This window comes from Pseudoliparis swirei, chromosome 7 (genome assembly GCF_029220125.1).
Source record: "Pseudoliparis swirei isolate HS2019 ecotype Mariana Trench chromosome 7, NWPU_hadal_v1, whole genome shotgun sequence".
NCBI lineage: Eukaryota > Metazoa > Chordata > Actinopteri > Perciformes > Liparidae > Pseudoliparis > Pseudoliparis swirei.
Window position 1 is genome coordinate 12,212,034 of NC_079394.1, and position 15,563 is coordinate 12,227,596.

At 38.7% G+C, this 15,563-nt stretch overlaps 1 protein-coding gene across 1 annotated transcript; it reads left to right on the plus strand.

The window, feature by feature from the left end:
- The first annotated feature begins 6,013 nt into the window (after positions 1–6,013).
- zgc:158260 (uncharacterized protein LOC571389 homolog) lies at positions 6,014–14,668 on the plus strand. Its single transcript, XM_056420187.1, has 5 exons — positions 6,014–6,048; positions 13,432–13,792; positions 13,873–13,993; positions 14,086–14,279; positions 14,383–14,668. Exons 1-5 carry the CDS (start codon positions 6,014–6,016, stop codon positions 14,491–14,493), a joined length of 822 nt encoding a protein of 273 aa, XP_056276162.1. The 3' UTR covers positions 14,494–14,668.
- Positions 14,669–15,563: the final 895 nt, after the last annotated feature.

A 15,563-nucleotide genomic window follows, 5' to 3' on the forward strand; every position in this document is an offset into this window, starting at 1 on the left:
GGGGAGTGGAGACTTGTGAGGAGTGGCAGACCTTTTCACTGGAGGTGATGAATGCCAACCCGGGCTATAAAGTGCTATTGGAGGAATACACTACACTACCTTGGAGAGGATCACAGAGGCCAAAAGAACTTGTTGTGCTGCAGCAGAGAGAATGTTAGGGAACAGGAGAAATCCAAGATCCAGTACCATACACTTACCCCGAGTCCTGTGCATGAATATAACTCTGAGCTGCTTTGCTCTTCATTTAACAATCAAGGTTTTTCTTTGTCATTGTATGGTATTTTCTCATGCTATGACTTCTTAGTGTATTTACTCAACAGCGGTTTAGTGATGGACTGAGTGTAGCATTCCTTTGTCCGTGTAGGTGTGGTTCATTTCCCACCATTCAACTAATGGGTATTGTAACAGGAGAAAGCGACTCATTGTTCCCACTTGGAGCAATAAAGTGTTCATTTAGGATTTCAAAGAGGCGTCATTGAAAATGGCAGAAAAAAATAACGATGATTTCCGCGACAACAATATTCTGAAAACATGTGCGTTGTGAATTTTTCTTCTTGTTGTTGTTGTTGTTGCGGTCACCCCGTTTAGCTCGGCTGCCCGAGGCTCGAGTGGAGAGAGTTATGCCACAATGTGTTCATTGTGCATTACCGACATTGTCTGACAAAGTCAGGCCACAATTTTGCTTCACTCCTTGAAATGGGAAGTGAGAAGTGATGCAGCCGACATGTGCTGGAGGCTGTAAACAATGACGGTACATAAAGTCATGTGGAGGTAGTAGGCATGGTCAAAAACGTCAAGCTGTATTATCAAATATCCTTAATGTGAGTCTTTAAAACATGTTTGACAGTATTTGGTCACACACAAAATATTGGTTAATTATAAATAATTGTATTGACAGAGAAATAAACGTAAAGAATTTGATAATTGATTGTTATTTATGGATTTAGCTTCTCAAATGTGGACATTTGCTGCTGATATTTTACCTTATTGTAAACTGAATATTATTGACTGTCTGGCTTCCGGTAGGAAGAAAATAATCAATTTGAAGATGTTGACAAGTTGTCTCAGAGAAATTATGATGGACAATTAATAATAGAAATGTATGCTGGCTAACTGTTTAATTATATGTCATCATTAAACCTTAATTGTAATAGTCACATTACGTACACAGCTTTGTTGTAAATAATAAATCGCAAAAAATACACAGTGACAAAATAAAAAACAGAATAACTATTAAAAATGATTACAAAAATAGTCAGACCAAGTCCTCAATGTTTATGTATACTAAATTCAATTTCTGTGTCAATGAAGTTGTATTTAATCCAGCCTATCAAAAAAATAGGTTTCTCTATAACTTTGAATAAGGGTCATAAATTAGATCAAATCACAACGTTGACAGGATCTTGACCATGGGACACCGAGGACATTGAAGAAGCAGGGAAACCTGTCGTGCCACACCTGTAAGGCATCCTGTGCAGATAGGCTGTTGGGGGGGGGGGGGGGTTGCACATCCTCTCTGGCGTATCGTTTTCTCCAGTTGCTCAACATCCTAAAGACTGTAAAAGACTGTTACAATGGCAGTAAAGTCTGAAAAAACCAGCGTGCTGCCAACCCCTCTGATTTTACCATAAACAATAACATTTCCTGTGTATTAAACCAGTTTCCCCCAATTGTACTTATCTTGGAGATGACAAGTAGAAAGTCTCTGGGGGGAGATTAATGCGGGTCCTGTTGGTTTGTACTTTCTATTTTATTGTACGTGTGTGAACTAAATAAACAAAAACAATGAACGCACGTAATCAAAAAATAGACAAAATCAGCCTCCTTGTAACCTCTCGGGATGAAACAATTGCAAATAGAGGGCTGAAATTATTCATCGAAATGTGTAAAATACATGTAATTTGTTCATGGACTAATACATAATGGTGGATCTACTTTTGCAGAGGTCACATCATCATATGAGTCTAATCATTTGGTTCTCCTCCATGTCCTAATATCTACTCTCGTTTTTTTGGTTTTTTTCTCCAAAGGGGCTGAGCTTTCCCAAGTCAGGCCATCTCTATGCAACCATTTAGAGAGCTGTTTGTAGACAATGACAAAGTACAAAGGTGTCGTATTTCAATATTTATAAATCAGGATGCGTGGGAAGGAAATCCTTCTGAAGTGGAAAGAAAGGTGCAGTAAAACTTGGAGTACACAAAGTTTTCAGGGCGTTTCCTCACTGTAATGAAGGCGATAGATAAGACCATGGCAAAGGGAGAAAAAAGTATCCATCGACTGATCTGGAACCACTTGTGGCCACGCTGGAAACGTATAACTGTGTTCAAGTAAGTAAGTAAGTAATTTATTTTCCACAAGTACATACATAACGTGTACATACTGACAGACATTAACAACAGAAAAAATGTACGAATGGAGGACCGTCCAAGTTTATCCAGGCAGGAATAAATCACCTATATTGGCCCAAGGATGGAGGTGCCAAATCCTCAGAAGGCCAGGTAGCTTTAATGTGAGATAAAATCATACAAATAACATGTAATGGAAGCATATGTTTGGTTTGCTGGCCTTCTTTTATAAAATGCTTATTTTATCGTACTTAAATGGCAATGGCAAGTTCCTCAAGATCTCAAGGTGGATGCTCTATAGTTTTGACGCAAGCTGAAGTTTTAAAAACAGAAGTAGAAAATCCAAGTCACCGGAGATTGAAAACGCCTGACCTGACACTTGACCTTTGCAGGTCACTTGTATGTCACCCAGCCTTGACGTGGGTATGTGGGAGAAAGCTGTTAAAACACTTTGTTGGGTGTCACATGAGTGAAAGCGCCATCCCCGAAATTGAGTTGGAAATTCCTCCGAGAAATGGCGCCACGCTGACGTAGCGTTGCCACAGTGACATTATGCATTCATCGGTCCTCCGTGTTGCGGCTCAGAGCGTCCCTGTGACAGCGCGAGGCAACTCAAGGCAAGAGAAAGAGGCTCAGGAGCGGCCGGGGTGATAAATGGAGCCATTCACGGCCTGAAGACGCTCAAAGCCACGGATCTTACTGGAAGCTGCTGGAACCCAAATACCAGACTGCTGCATTGGAAATGTAATGCTTGCTTTGTGATCAACTACAAAAGACAGTTGTCAGCCCTTTACATCAGCTGTTGTTATTCAAGGCTCTTCGAAAGCATCAAAACATCACTCTTATTAGAAGTAATTTGTTTGTTTTCTTCCTTTGGTAAGAACTCCACAGGTGCAGCTGCTTCAACAACTCCATCGACGACAGGATCTCCAAGGCCTGTGAAAGCAAAATGTAATACTAAAAAGGCAAATATGCATGAAGAAGTCCCTGTTTTACAGTCGGCCTAAAACTGCCTGTGTCGCTGGCAAATAAACAAACTGAAACAGCGCGTTAAGGCAGTTCACTGGCTGCATTCAAACTGTTTACTATCGGTAAGTTTGTTTCTATAAGTAGAGAACATCAGCGCCGACAGAGAGGAAACAGGAGTCTCTCTGTCCCTGCGGTGTTTCCCTTGGTGTTTGAAAAGCAGGAGAGTCTGGGGACCTGAACTCAGGGCTAATTAACTAATTAATCAGCCCTGAAGACAAAGGCATGTGATTAAATCCAGTCAACAACAATCACCTTTCTATGCTAAAGAAGGTGTCATGAGTGACTCCAGAGTCTTAGTACTGTGAACTATCTCTGTGTCAGGAGTGAACATCCGTTGACGGTAAGAAACGTAATAACAAAGCCAGAGGCACATCGTTTTGGGTAATTAATAGTCGGCTCCATTAAGCTTCGGTGTAATATAATTAAGTGCATTTACTGAAGTGGTTTCCATTTTATTGTACTTGATAAAAGGCAAATGTTGTTGTTTTTATACAACTTCTTTTTTTAATAGCTGCACATTAAGGAACTAGAAATAGATTAAAATCACACAAGTTAATAACACATTGATTATTGGTTCCACTTTGACCAGCAGCAACATCAGAATGCTACTTCCACAGCAAGCAATATGTATAAATATGTATTTATAAATATACTTGTGATACTGGTAAGTACATTTGGCTGATTTGTAAAATCAAGAATGTAGGGCTTTTACCTTTTGAGTTTAAAAACATTATGGTATTACTACTATTTAAATATATCTGGATTAACTAATCTCTCTGTATATTTCAGAATGTTAATGTTTGCATGACCAATGTTTATTAAAAGGTGCATGATCATAGCTTGGTGCTCTGGTACAGGCGGGCTGCAAATGATCTAACAAGGAGAGCCCCCTAGTGCTCAACTAGAAAGGTCCACACGGAAATATTTTACCTCATTAAATGACAATAACATTTACTTTATAAATGTGCTTCTGACTTGACTCCATACTGTGAGATGAGGTCAACAAGCGGACCGAAGAGTATACGATGCCTATCACTATAATGTCAAAGGGCACATACCTGTCACTCAAACAGCACAGCAGCTGTAACCACATAGTTAAACCCTCTATAAATACACCCAACGCTATATAGGTGATCATCAACACTCATTCCCTATTTTTTCTAAAGTCTGCACATATGGATATGAAGTGAAACATATATTTCATGTGTATTTCTTAAACAAGATGTGTTCATTTGATTTGATAATACTGATCTACTTTAGCAGAGACGTGTTCATTCTTTTAATTTAATGTAGGAAAAAAGGTTATGTATGCAGAGCTGCCAACTTTTCAAAAAACCTTGGAGTGAGATTTTGTCGGGGGTGACCAAAATGTTGCCGCGCACGCAGCCACACACGTTGGTGGCTATAATATCAGGAAATTTGAATTAATTTGGCATTGTACCCATGTTGTACCCTGCATTCTGGCCTGGCAAAGGTCTTTTACGAGACATCTTTGCTACCTTAAAGAAATAAAATGTTTTTTAATAACTCTACTCTCATTTACAAAAACATGCCTAATTCTATTGCACAAATGTCCTGTCTTTATGTTAAATTCTTTACATACATCTTACTTGTTCAAAGTGCTGTTTAGAACATTTTTGAGAGGGTCCTTTTCCTAGGCCTGCAAATAAAAAGATAAATGCTATGTGGGCAGCCTTAACAAACAATGAGTGAGTACTTAATCGAACCACATGTCATTAACAGGGCTCTCAAGTTTTGATGACAGGCAAGAGTGACATTTCTATCCCCCCCCCCCGCCCCCCCCCCCCTTCCAGAACAGATATCAGTCGCGCGCAATTCCAGGATGCTTTATTTTCATTGGTTGCTGGATTAAATTCTTACCCAGATAAAACAGATACGTTATTTTTCTGATTGGCTATTGTGTAGCCCATTTCTTTTTTTTGACTGGCTGATAAGTGGCACCTCGCAGCAGAACTCCAGGGGAGCGCTTGATTCCTCCACGGTGAGGGCAGCGCGGCTCATGTTGGCGCGCTGCGGCACATTAAAACATTAAATAGCCGAGTTTTTTTCAGCGTGATAAATACGATGTGTGGCGGGAGTGTGTGACGTAAGACCGAAATGCGTGACTGTCACGCTCAATGCGTGACACTTGAGAGCCCTGCATTAACACACCGTAGTCTCTGCTCGTTGTGTCTGTTTGAAAATCTTCTTCTGTTGCTAACTTCGGGACTCTTTGGGGTAAATAGGATGTATATGCAGTGAATAGGTTTACAGATGCGCTCCTTAGCGCCATCTATCGTCGGGGAGTTTGAAAAGAAACCAACGCGCTTCGGCCCAAATCAGAATTTCTTTTGCCGTGAGAAATTGGTTGTGTGGCGTGAGAGCGTGAGAAAACATGCAAAAGCGTGTGTCACACGGCGAAACCGTGAGAGTTGGTAGCTCTGATGTATGGTTCCTCCTGCACAGGAACCTCTGCCGTTGCCATAGTGACCGAGCAACACACTGTAACTCTGAGCGAGTCGCGAGCGTGATTTTTGGGAGACAAACTCTGCACACGTGACGTCGAAATTTACTTGAAAGTTGTTTTAGTTTTTTTCCATTAACCTTATTATTAAAATATATGATATTAATAACGAGGGATGGAGGCAAAAAACGAGAAGCCCGTTTTCCCATGGTAAGTGAAGCTCACACGAACAGACCGGTTCGCTGTTGGTCGCGTTACCATTGCGTGCTACTTTCTACTTTATATTGCTAACGGCGACGTCACTGCAACTGTTGTTCTTTTTGCTATAGCATGTATTTGATCGCGTTATGATAGCCAATAAAACGTGATAAGTAATGCATTAATTATAATCCACTCATGTAATATTTGATTCGCTGATATGACTGATGTTGACTAAACGCCCAAAGTTTGATGCTGATACTCAGTCTGCTGGACTTTTGTTGTAACGAGTAAGCCATTCGATCAGGACAAGCGAGGTTTTGATAGAAGTTAGCGGAAGAAATACGTCAACATCCGGTTTTGTAAAGTTTAGGATTAGAATTAGTAACATCATGTACTCATATAAGACGACAAGATCATACACTAAACAGCATAAACAATGAAATCACTTTGAATATAATCTTTTCTAAATCGATTTGTGATTTAGCTTAAATTATGCTAACATTAAAACGTTTTTACTGTACCAAGGAAGAGTCCCAATTGGGAGATATTTCAAAGTAAAAGTCCTAAATGTTTAAAGAAATCGGTCATTTCTTTAATGTTTGAAGTGCTTTATATATGTTTTTCCTCATAAGCCCCGGCATTGACTGATGCAGCTGTGTTCAGGACAATCCAGACTTCCTTTATCCTGGGAATCAGACAAATCTACGGTCCCAATTGGGAAATATTTCAAATTAAAAGTCCAAAATGTTTAAAGAAATCCGTCATTTCTTTCATGTTTGAAGTGCTTTATATATGTTTTCCCCATAAGCCCCGGCATTGACTGATGCAGCTGTGTTCAGGACAATCTTGACTTCCATGATCCTGGGAATCAGACAAATCTACGGTCCAAATTGGGAGATATTTCAAATTAAATGTCCTAAATGTTTAATGAAATCGGTCATTTCTTTAATGTTTGAAGTGCTTTATATATGTTTTTCCTCATAAGCCCCAGCATTGACTGATGCAGCTGTGTTCAGGACAATCTTAACTTCCATTATCCTGGGAATCAGACAAATCTACGGTCCAAATTGGGAGATATTTCAAAGTAAAAGTCCTAAATGTTTAAAGAAATCGGTCATTTCTTTAATGTTTGAAGTGCTTTATATATGTTTTTCCCCATAAGCCCCAGCATTGACTGATGCAGCTGTGTTCAGGACAATCTTGACTTCCATGATCCTGGGAATCAGACAAATCTACGGTCCAAATTGGGAGATATTTCAAAGTAAAAGTCCTAAATGTTTAAAGAAATCGGTCATTTCTTTAATGTTTGAAGTGCTTTATATATGTTTTTCCTCATAAGCCCCAGCATTGACTGATGCAGCTGTGTTCAGGACAATCTTGACTTCCATTATCCTGGGAATCAGACAAATCTACGGTCCAAATTGGGAGATATTTCAAATTAAAAGTCCTAAATGTTTAAAGAAATCGGTCATTTCTTTAATGTTTGAAGTGCTTTATATATGTTTTTCCTCATAAGCCCCAGCATTGACTGATGCAGCTGTGTTCAGGACAATCTTGACTTCCATTATCCTGGGAATCAGACAAATCTACGGTCCCAATTGGGAAATATTTCAAATTAAAAGTCCTAAATGTTTCAAGAAATCGGTCATTTCTTTCATGTTTGAAGTGCTTTATATATGTTTTTCCCCATAAGCCCCGGCATTGACTGATGCAGCTGTGTTCAGGACAATCTTGACTTCCATGATCCTGGGAATCAGACAAATCTACCGTCCAAATTGGGAGATATTTCAAATTAAAAGTCCTAAATGTTTAAAGAAATCGGTCATTTCTTTAATGTTTGAAGTGCTTTATATATGTTTTTCCTCATAAGCCCCAGCATTGACTGATGCAGCTGTGTTCAGGACAATCTTGACTTCCATTATCCTGGGAATCAGACAAATCTACGGTCCAAATTGGGAGATATTTCAAATTAAAAGTCCTAAATGTTTACGAGTAATCGGTAATTTACTTAATGTTTGAGGTGCTTTATATATGTTTACCCGGAAAAATCTGGGAAATAATTTGGGAATTGTTAATAAAACATGATTTACCCTTCAACTTCCACTGATATGCATGCAAACTAATACATTGTAAGAACAGAGCCGCATTAGACATGAGAGATATAGTTTTTTTTAACGTAAGACCATGAGATCGTTTTGAACGTTTATTATTTTGTTTACTTTGTCAGCGTTTTTTGCTGTTTAAAATAAAATCGAAAGAAAAGGAAATGAACGGTCTCCTGTCATGCACGTGAGAGGAAACTCACTGTGTCTGCAGCTCTTTAGTGGATTAAGAAAACAACAACGACGGAACGCCGCTACAGTGAGTGTCTATGTGTTTCTGTCAGTGTGTGTGTGTTTGTGTGTGTGTGTGTGTGAAACAATGTATTGGTTGCATGCATATCAGTGGAAGTTGAAGGTAAATCATGTTTTATTAACAATTCCCAAATTATTTCCAGATTTTCCGGTAAACATATAAAGCACCTCAAACATTAAGTAAATTACCGATACTCGAAACATTTAGGACTTTAATTTGAAATATCTCCAATTTGGACCGTAGATTTGTCTGATTCCCAGGATAATGGAAGGCAAGATTGTCCTGAACACAGCTGCATCAGTCAATGCCGGGCTTATGGGGAAAAATATAAAGCACTTCAAACATGAAAGAAATGACAGTTCTTTAAACATTTTGGACTTTAATTTGAAATATTTCCCAATTGGGACCGTAGATTTGTCTGATTCCCAGGATAATGGAAGTCTGGATTGTCCTGAACACAGCTGCATCAGTCAATGCCGGGGCTTATGAGGAAAACATATTTAAAGCACTTCAAACATTAAAGAAATGACCGATTTCTTAAACATTTGGACTTTTAATTTGAAATATCTCCCAATTGGGACCGTAGATTTGTCTGATTTTCAGGATAATGGAAGTCAAGATTGTCCTGAACACAGCTGCATTAGTCAATGCCGGGGCTTATGGGAAAACATATATAAAGCACTTCAAACATGAAAGAAATGACGATTTCTTAAACATTTAGGACTTTAATTTGAAATATCTCCCAATTTGGAACGTAGATTTGTCTGATTCCCAGGATAATGGAAGTCAAGATTGTCCTGAACACAGCTGCATCAGTCAATGCTGGGCTTATGAGGAAAACATATATAAAGCACTTCAAACATTAAAGAAATGACCGATTTCTTTAAACATTTAGGACTTTTAATTTGAAATATTCCCAATTGGGACCGTGATTTGTCTGATTCCCAGGATGGAAGTCAAGATTGTCCTGAACACAGCTGCATCAGTCAATGCTGGGGCTATGAAAACATCGTCAAACATTAAAGAAATGACCGATTTCTTTAAACATTTGGGACCTTTAATTTGAAATATCTCCAATTGGACGGTAGATTTGTCTGATTCCCAGGATCATGGAAGTCAAGATTGTCCTGAACACAGCTGCATCAGTCAATGCTGGGCTTATGGAAAACATATAAGCACTTCAAACATGAAAGAAATGACCGATTTCTTTAAACATTTAGGACTTTTAATTTGAAATATTTCCCAATTGGGACTGTAGATTTGTCTGATTCCCAGGATAATGGAAGTCAAGATTGTCCTGAACACAGCTGCATCAGTCAATGCTGGGGCTTATGAGGAAAAACATATATAAAGCACTTCAAACATTAAAGAAATGACCGATTTCTTTAAACATTTAGGACTTTTAATTTGAAATATCTCCCAATTTGGACCGTAGATTTGTCTGATTCCCAGGATAATGGAAGTCAAGATTGTCCTGAACACAGCTGCATCAGTCAATGCTGGGGCTTATGAGGAAAAACATATATAAAGCACTTCAAACATTAAAGAAATGACCGATTTCTTGAAACATTTAGGACATTTAATTTGAAATATTTCCCAATTGGGACCGTAGATTTGTCTGATTCCCAGGATAATGGAAGTCAAGATTGTCCTGAACACAGCTGCATCAGTCAATGCTGGGGCTTATGAGGAAAAACATATATAAAGCACTTCAAACATTAAAGAAATGACCGATTTCTTTAAACATTTAGGACTTTTAATTTGAAATATCTCCCAATTTGGACCGTAGATTTGTCTGATTCCCAGGATCATGGAAGTCAAGATTGTCCTGAACACAGCTGCATCAGTCAATGCTGGGGCTTATGGGGAAAAACATATATAAAGCACTTCAAACATGAAAGAAATGACGGATTTCTTGAAACATTTTGGACTTTTAATTTGAAATATTTCCCAATTGGGACCGTAGATTTGTCTGATTCCCAGGATAATGGAAGTCAAGATTGTCCTGAACACAGCTGCATCAGTCAATGCCGGGGCTTATGGGGAAAAACATATATAAAGCACTTCAAACATGAAAGAAATGACGGATTTCTTGAAACATTTTGGACTTTTAATTTGAAATATTTCCCAATTGGGACCGTAGATTTGTCTGATTCCCAGGATAATGGAAGTCTGGATTGTCCTGAACACAGCTGCATCAGTCAATGCCGGGGCTTATGAGGAAAAACATATTTAAAGCACTTCAAACATTTAAGAAATGACCAATTTCTTTAAACATTTTGGACTTTTACTTTGCAATATCTCCCAATTGGGACTCTTCCTTGGTACAGTAAAAAAGTTTTAATGTTAGCATAATTTAAGATAAATCTCAGAAACGATCTATAAAGATTTGAAATCAGTTAATTGTTTACTTGTATATGTTAGTGTATGATTTGTCGCCATCTTATTTTGAAAAACGGATGTTGTTTCACGTAGTTCTTTCCGCTAACTTTGCAAAACCGGATGTTGTGTCACGTGAATCCTTCCGCTAACTTTATCAAAACCCTCGCGCGCTCCCGATCGAATGCGTTTACCGTCAACATCAGTCTATAGGTGCACAGAAATGTAAGTGTCGGCTGAGTTGACCACGGAGATCCGAGTGTCGGCTGAGTTGACCGCAGTCGTTACCATTGCGTGCTACTTTCTACTTTATATTGCTAACGGCGACGTCACTGCAACTGTTGTTCTTTTTGCTATAGCATGTATTTGATCGCGTTATTGATAGCCAATAAAACGTGAAGTAATGCATTAATTATAATCCACTCATGTAATATTTGATTCTGAAATGGGCTGATATGAGTAATGTTACTAAACCACGAGGCCCAAAGTTTGATGCTGATACTCAGTCTGCTGGACTTTTAGTTGTAACAGAGTATTTTAGCCATGTCGTACTTCAGGACAAGTAATTAGAGGTATTTTTGAAAGAAGTATCGCAATGTAAAATATGTCAAATTCCTGCATTGAAAATGTTTAGGATTAGGATTAGTAATATCTTTATGTACTCATATAAGACCATGAAAGGCCTTTAGGTCACACTGCAGGCTAAAGATCATCTCTTTTTTTTTAAACAGCATAAACAGCATGAAATCACTTTGAATATAATCTTTTCTAAATTCTGATTTGTGTTTTGGTCTTAAATCAGATACATGTAACTTCCACACACACCTCCACAAACATACATTAAAACATAATGTATGTGTCATCACTGTCATCGTCATCAACTTATATATGACACCTTAAACGCTGACCTTTGTGACCCCCGTGGTTACTTCCCCAGTGACAGTGATGTGTGCTGTGTTTACGCAGCATGTGACATCTTTGTCATTGTCTTTTGCGCATGACGGTCAGTTGAGGAGCGTGACCACTTCACACTGGAATCTGATATGAGCCAATTAAAAAAATTACGTGATCACCCATATCTGAGCAATAAATCAGAACTGAGCTCTCAGGGTTGCAGCGTGAACCGCTAATTATTACTACACATGATACTTTTTTGGTCAGTTTCATCTATGACTTTGCATCACATAAACAAAAGAAAACTGATTATGATTATATTTCAAATTTTGAATCACCAACTACAGCTGTGAGATTAATGGAGCAGAATAACAAGGACACGGTTTTCAATTGAAATGCAGTAATCGAAGTACTGCCCGGCACACCAGGATAAAGAAGTATCAATGTGTTATTTGCTTGAGGATTTAATAAAGTGTTTGTACAAATAAATAAAGTCTAAGGACGGACAAATAGGCGGTGATGAGGGAAGGTGAGAAATACTTAGAATTCAGAAGAGGAGGCAGAAAGACAAACATGTTACCGTAGATCACTGCTTTTTAAAATAGTCACTGGGCTGCTTCATTTATGTGTGTGAGTTCAATCTTATTTAAGGTTAAATACCTCTGAGGGGGTTCCTGAATGATATAACAGACATTATCAGCCTGCTGCCAAGTATAAAGTCCAAAATACACTCCTATTTTAAACTTGACAAAAGTACTGAGAGGACAAAATGAATACGCAACCTTGATACAGAATTAAGTCTCTAAGTTGGATTTGGTTTGCAGCTAACAGAATAGACATGCAACTAATAGCATCTTTCTGAAGTGAAACTACGAGCTGGTAGAAAGGGAAGTGCACTGTGATGCTGTCAAATACATCAGCAATAACTACAGGGAACTTGCCTGTGTAAGTACACAGATATAATAACATTCAACCATTTGTTTTTACCAGATTCTTTAGTCATTCTTCATTCTTCTATGAATTATCAGAGGATATAAATATGACAGTCTGAGTGTCCAACTGGACATCAAGGAGGATATAAAGAGAGAGCAATGGGCGTGTGGTTGAAATCCATTATTCTTACGGAAAATATAAATGTTGGGGCTATTTATTTGATATTAGTATTTAGTTATTTTATTGACAAGTAGCATTGTTTAATCATTCAGGTTGTTTGCTTATTTATGTTGTTTGGATTAGAATAGCTTCTCCTTGTGATACTTTTTAGTTTAGTTTAATTCGTTGTTGTTGTTGTTGTTTAGATTTATTTAATCTTCTGATTGTTTATTTGTTCGCTAATTGGGTAACACTGTGGGCACCTGTGGTTATATGTAGGAGTAGGCAGGTACAGGACCAGCATGCACCTGGCTAGGCCTATGTTTTCTTTTTACCAGCGCAGAAGAGGCAGCGCTAGGAGTTCCTTTGTTCTTTTGTTTGCTTGTTTTGTTAAATTATCAGAAAAAGCAACAGTGGCAATTTTATTTATTTTAGTTTTTGATTTATTGGACAAATGGCCACGACAATAATGTTGCTGCTGACCAGCAACTACAGTGACATTTTCGTCTGATATAACATCCCCGTGGCGAGGCCATACTTCTCCATGGTGCATAGTTAATACTGAAGTTTACCTACAATGTACCAGTGTTCATCATTCTCTTTATCATATTTAAGTATCTGAAACTGTATCATAACATCAGTAAAGTTCTTATTCTCTCCGTTAATCCTCAGGTACAAGGAGAGGCTGCAGACCAAGTATCTTAAGGCCCGAGCCAACAAGAATTCCTCGGTCGGCACGTGTTCCCGGTTTGCATCGGTGAGCCTCGACGACTTCGCCGATTGCTCGTCGCTCTTCTCCGGAGACGGGGGAGGTGTCTCCCCGGTGATCTTCCACGACACTCCAAAACACAACGCCGCCGCCGCCGCCTCCCGCCAAAAGCCGAGAAAGTGCATTTCCAAAGAACACGCTTGCTTTTCAAAGCAGATGATCCGAAAACAGATTCGCAGAGAACACGTGGCCGCCGTGGAGAAGGAGCTCCAGCAGCATCCTCTGGCTATGTTCCCGCACTATAAGGATCACATGACCCCGGAGGTATGTGGGGATGACGACAGTGAAGAGTTTGTCCCGTGTTTAAATCAGATTTATTCAAAAGGGTGTCTTTATTTCTCCAGTTATTCGACGAGGTGGTTTCCATTTTGGACCCGGACATGAGCGTAAGCGACGCCTCGGCCCTTCCTACGCTGACAGGTGACGGTGCGGAGGAGGAAAATGGAATAAAAACCACAGAGCCAAGTAAGAAAGACGTGAACAGAGCAACACAATCCGATGGGTATTATCAATATAATCTAAATAAGGCCACATGTTACTTCTCAATCATCGTAAAGCAGCCACGGTGACCAGAAACCCTTATATTCCACAAATGAATGGAGACGGTATCAAAAAGGGCCGGACGGTCAAAGAGAATCCACTGAGAGGGAATCCACTGAGAGGGAATCCACTGAGAGGGAATCCACTGAGAGGGAATCCACTGAGCATGAAAGGAGCCGCCAAACCTTTCGGCAGACATTTTGACTTTCCGGTGAGTTTCGGAGACACGAAAGTAACTGATTGTCATACATAACGCGAGAAGAAATAGCGTTTAAAAAATGATGACACGATGGACTTCCGTTTGACTCTTGCAGGACAAAAAGACCGATGTCAGCACATCTGCAACCCTGGGCCTTCAGGACACTCAATCGCCATCGCTCCCCATCGAGGCGGAAGAAGAAAAGACTTTCTCAGGCCGAGAATGAAATCCCGTCGCGACCGCAAACAGACAGGAAGTCTCTCTCTGTTATTGATGGTATATGATGATAGAAATTAAAGAACACAGACAGTAGAGACCCACGCAACATGTCCAAGGAGCTTTAGTCACATGACGAGATGAGGACGATGTCAAACCGTTGGTTTGTTCACTTAGGAGCTGAAACAGATGTATGAAACCTAAACTATGAGGAGTTATGCAATCCACAATCTACGTATGTTTGAATGTATGTATGTATGTATGTTTGTATGTATGTATGTATGTTTGTATGTATGTATGAATGTATGTATGTTTGTATGTATGTTTGTTTGTATGTTTGTATGTTTGTTTGTATGTATGTTTGAATGTATGTATGTATGTTTGTATGTATGTATGAATGTATGTTTGTGTGTATGTATGTTTGTATATACTGTATGTATGTATTTATGTATGTATGGATGAATGTATGTTTGTTTGTTTGTATGTTTGTATGTATGTTTGTTTGTATGTTTGTTTGTATGTTTGTATGTATGTTTGAATGTATGTATTTTTGTATGTATGTTTGTTTGTTTGTATGTATGTATGTTTGTATGTATATTTGTATGTTTGTATGTATGTTTGTTTGTATGTATGTATGTGTTTGTATGTATGTTGTATGTATGTTTGTTTGTATGTATGTTTGTATGTTTGTATGTATGTATGTATGTTTGTATGTATGTATGCCCAAAGGCTAAAAGGGAAGAAGGGATTTGAAAGGACCTGCATGTGTTTCACAGCATTTGTAAATCGGAAACTCTCTTTAAAACCACGCTGCAACAAAGTAGCAAAAGGAGAAGTGAATTAAATGTTCCGGTACACGAGGTAACTTTAGGGCGCTGAAGCTCTGTGTGCACGTTTTATGGAACTTAACTTGAACAGCCAATAAAGATGCGACGGTCCCGCTCTATATTTGAATCAAGCTTGCTATACTGTTCTGTGTGTACCACCAAATATTCAAATATATGATACAGATTTGTTTGTTTTTTGCCGTGCTTACTGGTGTTAACAACTCAAACACATTAATAAAGAAATTTAAAACAA